General features: G+C 45.3%; 1 protein-coding gene across 6 annotated transcripts; it reads right to left on the bottom strand.

The window, feature by feature from the left end:
- Nucleotides 1-648: 648 nt before the first annotated feature.
- On the bottom strand, nt 649-13,001 carry CX3CR1 (C-X3-C motif chemokine receptor 1). 6 transcript variants are annotated; one of them, XM_042044512.1, is made up of 6 exons: nt 12,465-13,001; nt 11,032-11,103; nt 5,872-5,984; nt 4,216-4,293; nt 2,262-2,303; nt 649-2,147 (listed from the first exon to the last, which is right to left on the bottom strand). In XM_042044512.1, the coding sequence occupies exons 5-6, from the start codon at nt 2,287-2,289 to the stop codon at nt 1,228-1,230; spliced, it is 948 nt and encodes a 315-aa protein (XP_041900446.1). In that variant the 5' UTR covers nt 2,290-2,303; nt 4,216-4,293; nt 5,872-5,984; nt 11,032-11,103; nt 12,465-13,001; the 3' UTR covers nt 649-1,227. The 6 variants fall into 6 exon arrangements, with proteins under 6 accessions (XP_041900446.1, XP_041900448.1, XP_041900444.1 ...); XM_042044514.1 differs by lacking the exon at nt 4,216-4,293 and having other exon boundaries at nt 12,465-13,000; XM_042044510.1 differs by having other exon boundaries at nt 649-2,303; nt 12,465-12,997.
- Nucleotides 13,002-16,715: the final 3,714 nt, after the last annotated feature.

Raw genomic sequence — 16,715 nt, 5'->3', positions numbered from 1 at the left:
AGTGCCAACAAATTCTCCTTTGTTTTTACAGCAGATGATGACAGGGATGCCCAGGTAAAGGACTCAGTTGTCTGATGGACATTTTTCTCCCCCAGTGCATTGTTACTGCACGAGTAAAAAGGATATTTGGAGGCTGTGAAGTGCACATGGGAAATGCGTCCTCTGGGATGCTTTAAGTCTGGGTACAGCTGAAGTTTTCCCTGGGGAAATCAGCTGTGGTGGGAGAAGTCCCAAAGCTTGAGGAAGGCTGTGGTAACCAGCAGGGGCAAGTGGTCATTGTGTCCCCAAAGCTGTTGTCTGTGACAGTGTAGACACGGCTGGGATTTACAACATGTAGCAAGCAGGGCATGGGGGTGAGGCACAGACCATGCTCAGCTTGATCGTGCTATGCTTGGACCAAGCACAGGGATACCCATACTTCTAACTCCCCTTGTTCCAGAGGGTGCTGATGTCCACTGGTCAGAGCCCTTGGGGATGTGCTGAGTGAAGGACTCCACCGAGCTCTGGCATTTGGCTGAGGCCAAGCCCGTGAAAATCAGGAGATACACCCACTGGCATATCTCTAATCCTTGAAGATAGATTAGAGATCCTTGCTCTGATTTATTGCATGCTGTAAACACAGGGTGCACTGGTGACACTAAACACATGTTCAGAAAGAACTCCTTTTTATTGTTAAACAGTGGGACTTTATGACATATGAATGCGCAGTTAAAACATTTGTTGCAGTCAATAACCACAAAATTACTTCCTTATGGATATATAGCATCAAAAATACACCCCTTTACTATCAGAAATATTCCCCTTTCCTAAAAGTCAGTCACCATTCATTAAAGAGATTTCTCCTCCCTTAAAAATGAGTTTAGGTCTATGTACATCAGTATCACATGCACGTACACTGACACATGCACGAGTTGCAATAGTGGAACTGTTCAAAAGCTTCCCTATCCTTAAATTCTTCTCCACCTCCTTTTCTAGGCACGGAGCACTCCTTTTCTTTCTACTTTCCCTCTTCCTTACTCTTGATCCAATTCCATGTTCAACACTGACATATTGTACTGCTTTTGTTTTTAAAATCTTTACTGTTTTAGAATATTTAATGCTTAGCAAGAGGCATGTCAGTAATTCAGTGCAACCATTAAGGCTCTTCATACGGATAATGGCAACCCCTCAGCAGTTGCTATCCCTGCAGGACACACATATTGATACATTTCTCCTTCCCAGAGCCTTTTAGACGAAGACAGAACCATCCTGGTCGCTGGTGTTCAGGGTTATGTTGCTGTTCACCACACTTTCTGCATAACTAACTGAATGGGTGACCTGGTAGCAACTGCAGGGCCCACAGAAACACAGGAATGGACAGTACTTCAAGCAGACTTGATAAAGGTATTTCCTGAATTTTTCCCCAGCAAAGGCATAGATAAGAGGATTGAGACAACAGTGACTGAATGCAATGGTTTCAGTCAGGTGCATTGCATAGTCCAGTGACTTAATTTGGTTGCAATTTGTGAATAAATCATAGTGATATAAAGTATCTAGAAAAATCAGTACATGGTAGGGGGACCAAAACAGAAAAAACACCATCACCACAACCAAGATCAGTTTTATGGCTCGTGATTTTTTCTGATTTTTGCAGGACAGGAGGGTTTTGATGATCCCACAGTAGCAATAGACTATGATACAGACTGGGATGAAAAAGCCAATAATGTTCAGCTCCATATTGCAGAACACTGGCCAGATGTTCTCCAGCTTCTGTGGGATGACAGCAATGCAGTCATTTTCTACAAGCTGAGAGAACACAAAATGTGGCACTGACACTAAAAACACTACTGCCCACACTCCACAGGCTACAAGGAAGCCATGTTTTATTGTTCTGGATTTCAGAGAATAAGTTGCCCGGACGATGGCCAAGTACCTGTCAACACTGATAACAGTGATAAAGAACATGCCCCCAAAGAAACCGATGTAGTACAGAGAGGAAACAGCTTTACACGCAATAGTCCCAAGGGTCCATCCACGGACCGTGTTGGACGCCCAGAATGGGAGGGAGATCACAAAGAGAAGGTCAGAGACGGCCAAGTTCAGGAGATAGATGTCAGTGATGCTTTTTTGATTGCCTTTCACTATGGCAAAAACCACCATTAGATTCCCTGTGAGGCCGAGAGCAAAAACCACAATGTAAAATATTGGCAGAAATATTCTCCCAAACTCTTGGATGTCGATTTTATTGCAGGAGAAAGCGTATTCATCGTAAGCGTATTCACCTGTTGTTTCTGCATATGCTTCCGTCATGATGAATTTGCTGGCTAGAGGCAAAATAGAAAGAGTAAAAATAAAACATTAGAGTGATCTTATGTGTGCTGTGGTAAAATACTGAGGGACTGCACCAAGCATGCTTTGGGATTTTGTCACTATTTATTTGAGTGAGGGTTGTATTACAGTGGAGGTGATGGTAGTTACGTTATGACAAAAGCCCAGACTCTGCTGTCACGTGTACTTCACTGAAAATTAACTCTTTAGGATAAGAAAAAAATTAATGAGAATTTCAAGGGCTGTCACATAAGCCCCTGCTTACTGCAGTGCAGCAGGAGCAGCAGCAAGCTGAGATCTGTGCAGGTGGTACATGCACCATGAGCAATGCAGACGCTCTGCCAGCCTGTGGGGCAGTGTTCGGCAGGAAACGATACTTCACAAGTAACAGTTGAACAGATTCAGTGCCTGTCAACACCAACAGCCGCATCTCCCCCACACGCTAACCCTGGGCTGGAAGGGTGGCAAGACGCCCAGTTTGGCCAGGCCTGAGCTGATGCTTGCTGACATGAGAGGAGCAAGTCTGCGCTGGGACACTGCTGGCAGTGAGCGTATCTTTGATGAGGCTTTTCTAAAAATCTTCCTATGATCAAAAGAAGAGAAACTATATTGGCCCTTTTCCTCAAGCAACAAAGCATCTCGTGACTGCTCCTGCTTTGGCTGTGAGGCTGGAGCCAGGAATACACCTCGACTGAATCCAAAGAGAGTATGGGGTGCAGGTGTGTGACCTCTGGCCTCACTGGTCTGCACACCCAAAACCTCAGAGCACCTGTCAATTCATCTGCTCTCCTTTGGGATGTAGTGTTCAAGTCTCCGCAAAGATTTCTGTTTGCAAGGAATCAAAAATCCTATAGGAGTGCAGGTGTTGCTGTATTCAGTCTGCTCCCTGGCTGGATAAAGAGCTTGTAAGTATCCATTGCTTGCTCTTGCTGGAGGAGATGAAAGAAATTGGGTGTGATACACTGTGCAGAAGCCCAGGGAGATGATAACACGGCCAAACCAGCCTGTTAAAGGTGAGACTGAAAGAAAAGGTCAGTGCTAACATAACTGCAACTAGTAACTACCCCTTGGCAGATATCACTGTCACAGTGTCACCGTCTTCTTACAGGAATCCCCTGCTGCCTGTACAGAAGTGACTCAGTTCAGTGACCATAGGCTGTCTCTGAGATGTTCACATCTCCTGTTAGTGGGTGGTGTAGTCAGTACAGCCAACAAACAGCAGTGCATCTCATCCAATGCAGGTCAGGCCAAATCTGCTTTCAGACAAGACAGACTGCTGACCATACTGATGAAACTTCTTTTTCCAAATATAAGGCAAGCATGGACACGCTGCTCAGTGGTAGGCGCTGATGGTGTATAGCTACCCTGACTCCTGACACTTAGAGCTAAGTGATTGGAATCCCAGCCTGCAGGTCCACATTTCACCAACAGCAATAGTTTTTATACCTTCTGTTTAAAATAAGCCATGCAAGATTAAACATGAAATAAAGATGTCCTCAAGTGTGAGACAGTTTCCTGTGACACGGTGGTAACTACAACAATCTTGCTATTGTGACCATAGCAACATTTTCTCCTAATGCTTCATTGCCAGAGTATTGTTTGTGGTGTTGGCTGTGAAGCTCTGGCCTCTTATTTTGTAGCAATATCTTAAAGAGGGTTATTTTTTTGTGCTAGTTTGAAATGCATGCTCTTAATTTTAAAATAACTTTTTATTCTGAAAATTCAAACCCTGATGAGAAGTGCTCTCAGACCAGAAAATATGTTTGTGGTTTGCGCAGGAAAAGTGTGCTAGAAAGGGCTGCCTCAGCACTGGTAGCTCTGGGGCATGGGCACCGTGTGGGGAAAGCTGTTTGCAGCAGGCAGCCACACCCATGGGCAGAGCGGCTCTTGCAGTATCTGTCCACTTGCCTTGGGAGCCGAGTCCGCCTTCAGTCCGTCCAGCCCCGTCAGCCCAGTTCAATTCTCCAGCCTCTGGAGACGAGGGATCTGACACCGGCAGAGTTAAAGGGACACAAACAGGAAAAGCTGAGGTGCTGGGGCAGAAGCTGACAGCAATTGCAAACAAGATACTTATTTTCTACTTATTTTCTACTGGCGAGATAAAGAGTTGCCATCTCTTTATCTGCTGTGTTGAGTGATACATATATGAGCAGGAGACATCATACATAACCTCAATAACCCATCATTTTCTGCCTTCTCATCCTGATTTCTTTCTTCCTTTCTGAAACTAAATGTATGCAGCAGAAGCGCCAGGGCACACCAAGTCTCTTGTGCCGAACATGTGTCACTGTCAGCTCCCCAGCTCCTTTGCCTCTCTGTTACTGCATCCATCTGTGCAGCGCCAGAGCCTCAGCCTTTCTCTGCAGGCTCATGTGCTCCACAGCTGCTTCTTCACTCATGCAGAGGTAGCTGAGGGCTACAAAAGTGACTGACTGGAGCAGGAACACCTGGTCTGTGAGAAGACACTGGGTTTGGTCAGCCTCAACAAGAGATGTCTCAAGAGAGATTTTAGGGAGAAGGTGTAAAGGTGAAGTAGAGAACTTTCCTCAGGGGAATAATTAACAATAGCTGTGGGAAATCACTGCTTAATGTACTGAAAACAAATTTTTGCCGTGATGATGCTCAAACACCAGGACAGGGCTCCAGGGGGGTTGTGGGTTCTAATCCCTGGAGATGCTTGAAACTCAGCTGGCCCTGCTCGGTGCATGGGTTTGAACAAGAGACCTCCAGAAGTCCTGTCCTATCCTTGTGACTCTGTGGCAATGCCAGACAGAGGTCATGCTGTTTCTGCAAAGTGTCCCAGCTTCTTCTCAGCCGTGGAAGCTCCTGTTTCATACATGTCATTCCTGGTGTGACAGCCAGAAGTCTCATCAGACAGAGGGGAAAAATTGATCGAAGCCTGCTCTTGTCCCCTTAACAGCTTTGCTAATTGTGCTGTCATCCAGAGAGGGCTGGTCGGTGGTGCTTGCCTTGACTGTCTGGGCTGTGTGAAATCCCTGCTCTGCAGAGAGGGAATGCACATTGCTTCACTCTCCTCTCTAAGAACCTCTTGCTATGCTGGTTTTTAACATGCTTGCTCCCTTAATTAGTATCTAGAAAGGCAGCTTGTCCATCTGGAGAATTTCCATATGTGTCTGTAGAAGTCACTGTGCTCTATTGGACAGAGAGGATATCACATATGTGAGGAAATGCAGCTCCCACCAGGGCTTAGCCCTCAGATCTGGCAGACCCCTGCACAGATTTCAGCACTGGCATTGCCTGGAGAGAGAGCTGGGCATGGGAATGGCCACCTTCTTCACTGGAGAACATCTACACAGATGTGTAGGAGAAACTCCTGGACTTAGTGAAGTAAAGAGAAACATTGCTTGTGCTGGGATATTTCCCGAAATGCCATTTCAGTCAGGTAACCTCCTCTAGCTCACTGATGAGGATCATTTATTTCTACAGTAGCAAATTATTTCCTTTACCCTCAGATGGGTGCTTGAGGAGTCTGTGGTACCTACAACAACGAGAAGGGTAAGATTGTGTATAGCATGTCCAGGGGCAAGCAAGAACTGCACTTACCAAAATGATACTAGCCTTTGAATCTGCTGGCAGTCTGCGGCTTGGTCTCTCTCTAGCTCCTGGATTTCATATATCAGCAGTCACACACTCATAATCTTCCACCACCACTCATCCTGCAAGGACAATGCCGCCAGTACTGTTAGAATATTTAGCTCCTCTGACACCGCTTTGCTCAGTTTAAACTGATGATACTCAGTAGGTGGGCTGCAAACTCCAAAAGGGTCCCAAAACCCAGCCCATGCTAGATAGGGATGTGTTGAGAAGATATTGCACCTTAAAGAGAGAAACTTAGATCTGGCCATCCTCCATCCTTTCCTGCCAGCCTCTCTGTCAGCCACTAAAAGTCCAGTGCAGCTTCTCACTGTCAGCTTCAATCCAATTTTCTCTTTTATACTTACAATAAATGTTCACCTAAGGGACAGAGTGAACTGAAGAGTGTAGAGGACATAGGAGGAGGACTGCAAGGCTTTGAGGTTTCTCCGCCAGATATTTTCCCTTGCTGACTACAGGAAATAGTAGATTCACTTCTGCTTCTCATGGAACTGCTTGACCACTTTTCTCTCTCTCTGGATTTCCCCATCGATTTTGCACCCTACTCTTCACAAACACTTCTGCTCTTAATCACATTTATAGCTATTTCAAAGACCATAGTCTGCAAGACCAAGACCCCTGTTTCTCAACCCAGCTATTCCCAAACCACCATGTGCACCCCATGTAATACACAGGGAAGTGAAATTGTGAGAAGTCTGCAAACTCCTCTAAAGAACAGAAGTTGCTTTTCAATCTTCAAACAACACTCGCATCAGGCTGGGTGACACAAAAGGAAATCCTGTTTATGCATCTGATCTTTCCAGGTGTCATCCCTGGCACTTCAGCCAAGTGCCATGTTACAGGCTTTACTGCCAAAAAGAGGGAGATCTTCAAGCAGTTTGCCTCCCTGTGATGCCTCTCCTACCAAATTAAAAGAAGTGAAAAAACCAACCAAATCCAGTCTGCCAGAGGGTTACGCTTCAGATTTGCACAGTATGCTAATAAACGTATTTCAGCCTCAGAAAGGTTTTCACACCTTAGTCAGCATTTCTGAGCACTGCTTACACTCTTTTCTCATGCTGGCAAAACATGCTTTCAGTGCACACTGAATGGCCTGATGAATCACCGGGCCCTGGGAAGCTGTAGGCTTTGTGGGAACCCCTGTGCAACCCTAGAGGTGCATGTATATCCCTTTGGCACCCTTAGATCTGAGCTGCCATCACCCTACCCAAGTATAAATGCCCTTGCTTTTTTCATTTGCAGCTACACCCATCTGCTTCTTTCCAGCTGGTGCTTCTCAGAAAGAGCATAGGGATGACCTCAGGCACCTCCAAATGAAATGTTGTAGCTATGGTGGTACTTCTAACACACAAAAGAAAGAGATTAAAGAAAATAACCAGAACTGGGTGGGAACTAGAAGGAGATGGCACAATGGGTAAAACTTAAACAGCCTGGCCAAGCATCTACCACACAATCATCGGAGTGTCACAGACACCTCCAACCACAAAATCATCAGTGCCGTGGACACCTCTACCCACAGTTTAGATGATACACCACCCAAAACTTAGACTTATGGGTGGTACATTAACCAGAGATGGGGCCCAGTTGCTAGTCCTACGCCCACCTAGTTCGTGTAATTCACTTAGTTTGTTTTTCAGAGCAGGGTGGTTCCATTCATAGACAACGGCCTCTGGAGTTGCTTGGGATCATGTTAGATAGCCAGGGCCAAAAGCAAGCCCGTCCCAGCAGATGCAGTTACTTTAAATCTTAAATGTCAGTCTTTTATTCAGTCCTGAAGTGGGGAAGATGTTCTCCCTGTTCCTCCTCTACATGCCAACCTTTGAAAATGGGAAGGAAGGTGAAAGGGCTGATCTAAGCCAACCTTTAACCCAGGCAAAATGAATTTAAACTGTTAAGGGGCAGAGCACAGCTGAGGCCGATCTGTGTGGCTTTATAGAAGAGGAGCTTTAGCTTGGGCATCTGATGGGATTGCAAGGTTGAAAAAGGGGGCTGTGTGGGAAGAGTTGGAACTCTGATTTGCAGTGATTTGTTTAACACATGTCTCCAGCCCAAAGCAAGGCCAAAGAAGCATTGCAATGGGATTTGGACTGGTTAGACATCATATCTCAAAAGACAGACGTCTGTGGAGGAAGCCTCGCCAAACTAGGAATATTGCTTGTAAAATGTTTGTGGAAATGACAAGTTGAAAGCCAAAAACTCTTCAGTATTTTTATCATTGCTCTGAAAGCAGATTGGCAATGAGAGCTGGCAGGGGCATGTGATAAAAGGGTTCCAGGACTGGAGAGTGATTCGGACAATCTGGGTAATCTAGGGCTTCTGGGTGATTCACATTGGCTCTAATGTACCCACATGTAACCAAAATGACACACTTGGGAGTTAAACAATGTGGGCCATGTCTCAAGAGCGGGGGCATATCTGAAAGGAAACTTGACTGCAAGAAAAGCTGATGCAACCCTCAGATGTTAAAAGAGCTGCCAGATGGGAAGGAACAAATGACTTTACCATTGCAGAGCTTGATACAGGGGCTGTAGACATAATTTGTAACACTTGATTTCACTTTTGCTTGTGTTAATAATCTTGCTAATTATTTGAGTGGGATCAGCTGTCCGTTACAGTGATGCAGGGAAATTCAAACTAGAAACATGCAAGACAGGAGTAAGATGAACATTTTTAACAATGAAAGCCTAATGACTGGAACAGATTTCAGGTAGGAAAAGGACATTTTTGCATGTCTGAGGGTCTCACTTTGAGAGAAGGTATTGGTCTGGGCAATGGATTTAGGCCAGACATAGTGGAGAATCTCAGCTGGAAGGTGCTAGGTTAGACCCTACAGCCCTTGATAGGCAGGGAGGCAGACCAGGTTGGGGCACTTCTCTCAACAACCATGACTCTCTTCAGTAATGAATGACGGAAAAAGCTAAACTGCCCTCTCCCCCACACTAGCTAGCTCAAATCCTGGGATGTGACCCCTGGAAGGAAGCAGTCTCCTGTGAAGAGTATGGAGTAGCTGCTAGCACTGAGGCCATAATGATGGCTGTGGAAAGGAAGCATCACAGTTTGGAGATGTCACCAAACAGCCCCCCTGTTGAATCCTGTGTGTTTTCCCACCTAACCAGTTCTTTTTTTAATCCTCTCTAGCTTCTGCGTGAGTGTGGTGAAATCCCACATGCTCCCTGCCCCTCCAGTTCTTCCTCAATGACTTTAAGGTGAGGGAATTCCTTTCTTTGGTGTTTCTTCCTTCTTCTGTCATTTATTCTCAGATCAACTGGACTATTTCTGTGGCCCATCAGAATTCTGCAAACCCAATGATTGCTTTTCAATTTGCGTGATTTAATTTATGGAGGCTTCCCCCAGTAATGTGAGGATAAGTTTTTTAAAAGCAAATAGTTCTCTGGGATGCTTCATTATTGAATTTTCCAATTCAAGGTGAAGTTGAAGGTGCAGAAATATGATGCTGAGGCTTCAAAGGATTAGGCCACTTAGGGTATTTTAAGTAAATGACTCATAAATGGAAGCCGATAAAATCACTGCTGATAAAGACAAGACTGAATCTTGCCGAGGCTTTTGATCCCTTTACAACAGTATTTAGGTCAAAGATATTAAAAAATGCCACTTCCCTGATCCAATTCTACAGTTTTTACACCAATATTACCAACTAAATTAGAAGCAGACACCACTAGCTGAAGACGAGAAGCATGTAAATCTACAAATTTAAACCAATAGTTTTTGGTGAAAAAATACATTTGAAAAGATCAGACTTTGATCCTGGAAGGCAGGAGGAGAGAATTTAGAGTCCAAAATCCCTAGGGTCTCTCTCGCCTTTGCCTAGGGCATTATAGCTTTGGAAAGTGCTTTCTCAGTGATGCTCCATGCTCACCTGGAGGTAACTGCAGCACAGCAAGTAATCAGAGCACAAGATTTCTATTAGCCCATCGCATCAAAATTAGGTGTAGTCACGATTCATAAAGAAAACACAAAAACACAGACTTCCAGCTGTCTCTGCCAATGTCAAGGGCTTCATCACCCATCTTTCAGAGCAACAACAGAGGTGTTATTTTGAACAAGACCTCGCCCTTGGCCCCTCAGTGCACTGGCCAGGCTGGTGGCCTCAGCCAGGCTGTTTGTGCTACCATCATTGCAAAGCAGGCACAGGGGACTGAACTCAGATGGCCTGGGCACATCCTGCCCCCAGCAGCATCCCTCCACGTGCTGGTTTTGCTGCCCCACCAAGAAGACTTGCTGTGAGCCATTTGGAAGGGACAGCTGCATCCCAGCCGTGTGTGGTTTGCTGGGGCCACGGAAAGCCCTGCCAAACCCCGGGCAGCTCACTGCTGTGGTTGCTGGTGTATTTATAGCAAAAGCTGAAGGTTTCATGGTTTCAGCTCCTTCCCTTGGCACTGGGGAGGACAAAGCCCCTCTGAAGCAGACAGGGTGGACATGCAGGAGCCTTGGTGCCTGCACACTTAATGGAGCAGGGAATAGGTTCAGGTTTCAGGGCATGACCAAGTCTCTTGAGCACATGAATCTGTTTCAGAAATTACTTAATGCCTTTAGGAAAGATGACCTGACAGTATGACTCGGACTCCCACATCTCCCCTGCATCTTAAAACTGAGGTTCAAAAATCACTGAAATGGTTCTAAAATTTGCATCCATGTCTCTCAGAGTGGTCCTGATCCTATGACCAGAAGTAAGGGAGCTCTGCAGAGCTTCTGCAGCCTGAGATGGTTTCCCAGCAGTGTCCTGCTCCCAGGACCAGCCAGGGGGTGGGAAATTAGGTAAATGGTGAGTATTGTTGCAGAGCAGTATTTATTTTGGTCCTTGCAGAGGCTGGGGAGCACTTTAACTCAGCTACTGGGGAAGCAGTGGCAGAGCTGAGGGAGGGAGCAGGGGCCCTCCCAAGAGCTGCCCACAGGGAATAGGGTGTTTGGGGTTGTCATCTGATGATGGTGACTGGATGGTGACTGCCAGGATCAGGTTTTTTTATTTCACAGGTATTTTATCTAGCCTGTCAGTTCCCCTAATTACCCTTTCTGCTTGCACAGTTTCTCAGGAACTCTGTATCTTTTTTTTTTATGCCTAGCTGGCCATTTTGCCAGTGTTTTTCTTACCTGCTCTTCCTCAGTATTTTTTTTTCCCAGGCCTTCCCTTCTGAAGCAGCATTCCAATTTCTTTTGTATTTTCTGTTGAAGGGACAGTAAAAACAGATGATTATTTGTAGCTAAGAGCACTGTTTGTACTTGTTTATGGTTACTACGGGCTCTGTCCCCTCACTGCCTTTATTGTGGCATCTATTTGCTTCCTGCCTCAAACCCCTTTTTGTGATTAATAATTTCATATTGCCTCAGCATCTCTGAGAAATCTGAGAGGGCTCTCTATCAGTGGGAGCTCTTTTAAGTCATCTTCTCCATTGTTTCAGAGAGCAGAGCACATTACCCCTTTCTGACTGTGTATGGATGAGATTTAACTTCTGGAGTTGCCAGCTCCTTCCCAGGAAGATCAGGTTTTCTATGGGATTTATTCTCAATGTACTATGTGTTGTTTCTTGTCAAATTTTAGCCTTTTCTTCTCCCTTTTGGACTTTTTCTGCACTGCCCAAACCCTTTAAATTCATCACAGTTGCTGTCTTTTATCCTGTCATCCAGTTCACTGCCTCTGGCTGCACTGCCTGCACACAGGGCTTGCCCCGACAGACCAGATTTTGGGAACCACTGTTCTGGATCTGTGTTTATATCACACAAGTACTGAGTGGGTGGCCACCACTGAGTTACCCAAATGTCTCACCCAAACCGGCATACATCTTTATATAACATCTTTCCTGTGGAAAGGTGAGTCACAGAAAAATCAGGTATGTTATACAGAAATGTAAGGATTTTCAAACGTCTGTAATTTCCATTGCTCTCTTGCTGATCTGTCTGTATCACATGCTTTCTATTGGCTCTACCAGATTTTCTGCTTTTTGGGCTGTCTTTCAGTGTCAGTGATGTTTTGGATGTTGGTTCACTGACCAAAACTAGAAGCAAGCAATGCCGGTGAGTTGTGAAATCCCTGCAGACATTGAACAAAAAACTTCTAATGAAGTAGAAGGGCTGTATCTTCTTGGTCTGTCCTTCTGGGTTAATGTTGCACACTAGTCATATATCAGCATCTGCTAACCTTGAGCATTTCTATCCATGGTGAATATTCCTCTTACCACAAGATGCCACAAATAATTAGTGACCGAGTAAAATTTATCTGTCCTGGTTCACTTTATTAGCAAAAAATGCTTCCCTTTCTACTTTCACAATTTGTAAACAGTACCCACAATTATATATTATATTTTATATATCATTATATATATTAAGTATATTATATATTATAATATATATATTAAATTATATATAATTTATATTATTACATATCATTTAGATATAATTATATATTTCAAATTATATATAATTTAGATTTCAAGCAGTAAGCAGTGAAGAATTTCTTTAAGTTCATAAGACACCATTTCGTTCATCTTGCTCTGTCAAATTAGAGGGAAAATATAATTGTCTCTTACCTTAATTCATAACTGCATTGAAAACCAATGTTTCCCTCAAGCTGAGCCTGTTTGGATTTAAATGTATGTTTCCTCTTCTCTAATCCTCATGCCTATGTGAACGTGTTGGCTTCCTGGGCTGAGCTTCTTTGGGGCTGAGATAGTATTGATGTGCTGTGCTTGGGTTCTGCTGGCTTGCTTGTGAAATTTTGAAGTAGGAGGCAGCCACTCAGAGGGACAGAAGGGCTTACAGAGGACAGGACTTGCACGGAAGACAGAAATGCCTGATGTGCTTCATACTCAGCATGTCAAAGCTGTCACCCCCTCAGTTCCTCCCATTCTATGCAGAATGAGACATTTTTCACTCAGACACAGTACGGTGTGTAGAAATACAAGTTTGGCACAATAGCAGGGACCTTGAACAGGGGGGACGCAGGAAGCAGCACAGAGGAGTACAGGTATGGGATGGTAGAGGATGGGGCACAGGCTGGCACTAGGGAGCCCCACAGCTGTACACAACTCACTGATGGTCAGCTAAAAGATGCAGATCTGGAGCTGGCAAAACTGGGTTTAGTGGTAACAGAGAGACCAAAATCAATATCTAACATACATAAAGGGCACCACCTATAGTAGGCTGTGTATAGACCAGAGAAGAGAGAAGAAGCTATAGAAGCATGTTGGAAAACATATAAAAAGGATCCAAAGCAGATCCTAGAAAAAGCCAGATGGAAAACCAGGGTGAACATTGCATTCATCCCAGGGAAGGACTGGAGATGCTGACAGCTTTCTCTGACACCTCACTTCACCACAACCAACCAGGTGAAACCACCAGCCTTAGGACCCAAAGGAGCAGGGAAAGGGTGAGCATAACACCAGAAACTATGTGTGTGCAAAAATTGAAACTGCAATAGTGTTCCTGTTTTTCTGCACCCAGCAGATCTAAACTGATAACAGTTGGAGCCTTGAGAACGCCATTGCACTCACAATAAACTCCTGCCTCTACCTATACATATACTGTGCCTCCTCTTTGCCTGTAAACAAGATTTTATGTGTAATGTCTCTCTGCAGCCCAGAACCAGTGGAGTTTGAGGGTTTAAAATATTGGGATGTTTATTAATCAAGAACCCTTCTTGGCCCCTGACCAGAGCATCCTGCTCAGGGTTGCATTATGAGTGCAGCATCACTGGGATGCTGTGAAGCACATTGCCAGGCACCACTGGGGCACAAAAAGCTGTTCCTCTGGGGTGGAACCAGGCAGGAGGCTGTGCAGTGGGGTGTGTTACGAGAAACAGACACCGCGTGTGGTTGGCTGCTGTACCAATACCAAGGCCCTCAGCACACAAGGAATGTGGTCCTGGAAATACCCCCAGGTACTGCCCCTGCCTCAAATGTCAAGGGAGATTAAAATGCCTTCTCCCCAAAGGCAGAGCTGTGCTGTCTTCAGGCAGGCTGACCTTGGTGGGATTTTGGGGGTGAAGAATATCTCTCAGGTTGCCTGAGCTGTTGCTTGTGCATTGGTTAGCAAGTTGCCAGGCGAACACCTTCGTATAAGTTCAGTTCTGGTATTTCTGCCGATTACATTTCGGGGTTTTTTTACTGTATTATGCTTTATCTAGCAAATTTTACATTCCCAACAGCTACACAGCAATGTAATTAAGGTCAAACCATGGGCCTCCAACATCAGCCAAATTATACAAATTATGTGAGCCAGGTGGGCCAGGAGAAGAACCTGTGGAAATAATCAGGGAACTGACTCCTGGATAGGTGTTAACCAGGGACAGAAAAGATACACTAGTGGAAATAAAGTTTAAAGGCTAGGGAATTATAAAGGGCCAGAGCAGCAGATTTTCAAAACTCACCTTTTTCTCTGACAAGTGCTGGTAGACCCATTCTGCCATTCTTTAAAAATAGATGCAAATCACTTTGCACTGTTTTCAGGACAACATCAGAAGGCTAATGGCTGGTTTCTTCCCACACCCTGAAAGTAGGATCTATGACTGCCAAAATTACAAACTTCTAACTTTCAGAAAGATAATTTCTGGTAGATGGTACTAAGGAAACATTCTCATTGTGTGACAACCATGAGATTCAGGAAGTTGAATGAAGGCTTCCTTGATGCCAGTCTGATATTATCAGAGCAGCACTGCCCTGTCTGCAGATGTGCTGTTGTTTGGAGGACACCAGCAACGATGCGAAACGACATGGACTCCCCAGGCAGGTGCAAAGAGGAATTGCTTTATTGCAAAAAACAGGCCTTTTTAAGCAATTAGCCCTTTATCAGTTGTATTCTGGTGAAGCACAACAAATGTAATTCAACCAACCACCATAAACCACGATGTGAATATGCAAAGGTTACATAACTTGTTTTCTACCTCTAATTCAGCTGAGTCATTCCCAGAGTCCTTTTCTGCTTAGCTGAAGTAACAGGAGTGAGCCATGATTTCACAAGGGTAACAAAGCCCTCATTTTGCAAGGTTTTACTTATCTGCTACAGACACCCAAATCTAAATTTGTCTCCCATGTCCTCATGGGGATGATGAGGGGCTGTGTCCCTCCAACCCCCACCTCCCTCAGCCTTGTTAAAGAGGGCACAGATAATCCAGTAGGAGCTTCCCCACTGGGACCTGCACATGCTGAGCTAGTTTGCTGCTGACCTGTAAAGTGTGGGCAGAACCCAGACAGAAACGGCTGCCCTCACCCTGGTGGGCAGCCACTCCTGGGTCACCAGTACTCAGCACAGTACCTCTGGTGTAGCTCTTTGCAGGCAAAATCCTCAAGAAGAAGGGTCAGGACTTCCCATACGTAAACAGCAGGACAGGCTGTCCCCAGCCATTGCTTGCCTCCAGGTAGAAAGAGCCTCCTAGCAACAGGGTTTCCCTTAAGGTGGTCATCAACTTCTTCCTCCTGTACTGTCCAGAATTTAACTGGAACTGAGCACAGAGCAGGCTATTACCCTCAAAAAGAAATGAGGTTTGTCAAAAGGGATACCCACACAGGTTGTATCTGGAAACTTCAATTAAAGAGAAACCAAATCAAGCTGACTCACAGAGATCCTCAGCAGGTTTCCCCAGGAGACAGAAAAGGCTTTCTGCTGCATTCTGCTGTGAGTGATAACCCCAGATAAGTTATTGCTCATTATCATGGTGTGCACTTGTAGTGCAATACAGACAGGTGTGAAACCAATACCACCTGAAAGACAACTGCCACATCCACAATACCTCTGCTCTCCATCTTCAGCCTCTGCTCACACTCTGGCATTGAGGACATATCTCAGGAATAAAAAAGTCTGAGGAAGCTGCTGGAAGACTTTCATTCTGGTCAACACATGATGGAGGAAAACATCTTTTGTTTCTGCAAGCTAAAATGAAGACATTGCATCCCTTGTAACCAGAGAGACTTTTCCTGGGAAGGGCTAGGTGGAGTGTGCTGCCTTCCCTGCTGGGAGGCACACAATGGTTTTACAGGAAGAAATCAAGAGTAAAGGATGTGTGTGTAGCAACACTGTGGGTAAAGAGGGGCAAATACCCTGGGTTTTTTATTGCATCTCCTTCTGAGTTGCCTTACAAATTTGAAAACTCATTTCTCTCAGTATCTGGGGAGACCAGGGGTACTTCAACACCACTGGCATCTCCTCCTGCTCTGTGGCTGGGCTGCCAGGTCAGCTTGGGGAGGCAGACTTTGGCACAGCAGTGCTGGCAAGTTCAAGCTTTGTGGACTAAAGCATTTGGTAAAGAAATGTCTGACCTAAAGGATCAAAATGCTGCTCTCCCCAGCACACTTTGCTTTTGCTGCCATGGGGGAAAGCCTGATGGTGGTGATTTTCTACAAAAAGAAGCTCCCTTGGTTCTCAAGAGTTTCACTGGAGTCCCTTCCGCAGGGCCCATGGGGAACACTAATGGCCTGGGGGTAGCTACTCCATCCTCCCAGGATGGAGCCCCTGAGTCCCACGGGAGGAGCTCTGTGGCGCAGAGCTGCCCTGCATGGCTCGGCAGCAGGACACACACCATAGCCGTGACTGCACTGACCCCTGCTGGACACTTTTTCTTTTAATTTCTCCAAAACTCTCGTCTTTTCTGTCAGTTGGGCAGAGGCACTTCTGGAGGTGCATCCCTGTCACATCAGTGTCCTGTTCCTCCCATGCTGTCCTGCAGCAGAGCCCACCCGGCAGCTTTTGGTGCAGATGTGAGCACCAGCTGCTCACACAGAGACACACACAAGCCTTCACAGAAGTAATTTCTGTGTCTCTCTTTTGAGAGAAAACCCATCAGAGGA

The sequence above is a fragment of the Corvus kubaryi genome, unplaced genomic scaffold (genome assembly GCF_017639235.1).
Source record: "Corvus kubaryi isolate FWS band 111438036 unplaced genomic scaffold, C.kubaryi_AGA036_p1.0 37398, whole genome shotgun sequence".
Lineage (NCBI taxonomy): Eukaryota > Metazoa > Chordata > Aves > Passeriformes > Corvidae > Corvus > Corvus kubaryi.
Note: the sequence above shows the minus strand (reverse complement) of the source record. Positions and strands in the feature narration are given on the sequence as shown.

Excerpts from the sequence above, each read along its gene's own strand:
- CX3CR1 (XM_042044510.1), bottom strand. The coding sequence starts at position 2,289 with ATGACGGAAGCATATGCAGAAACAACAGGTGAATACGCTTACGATGAA.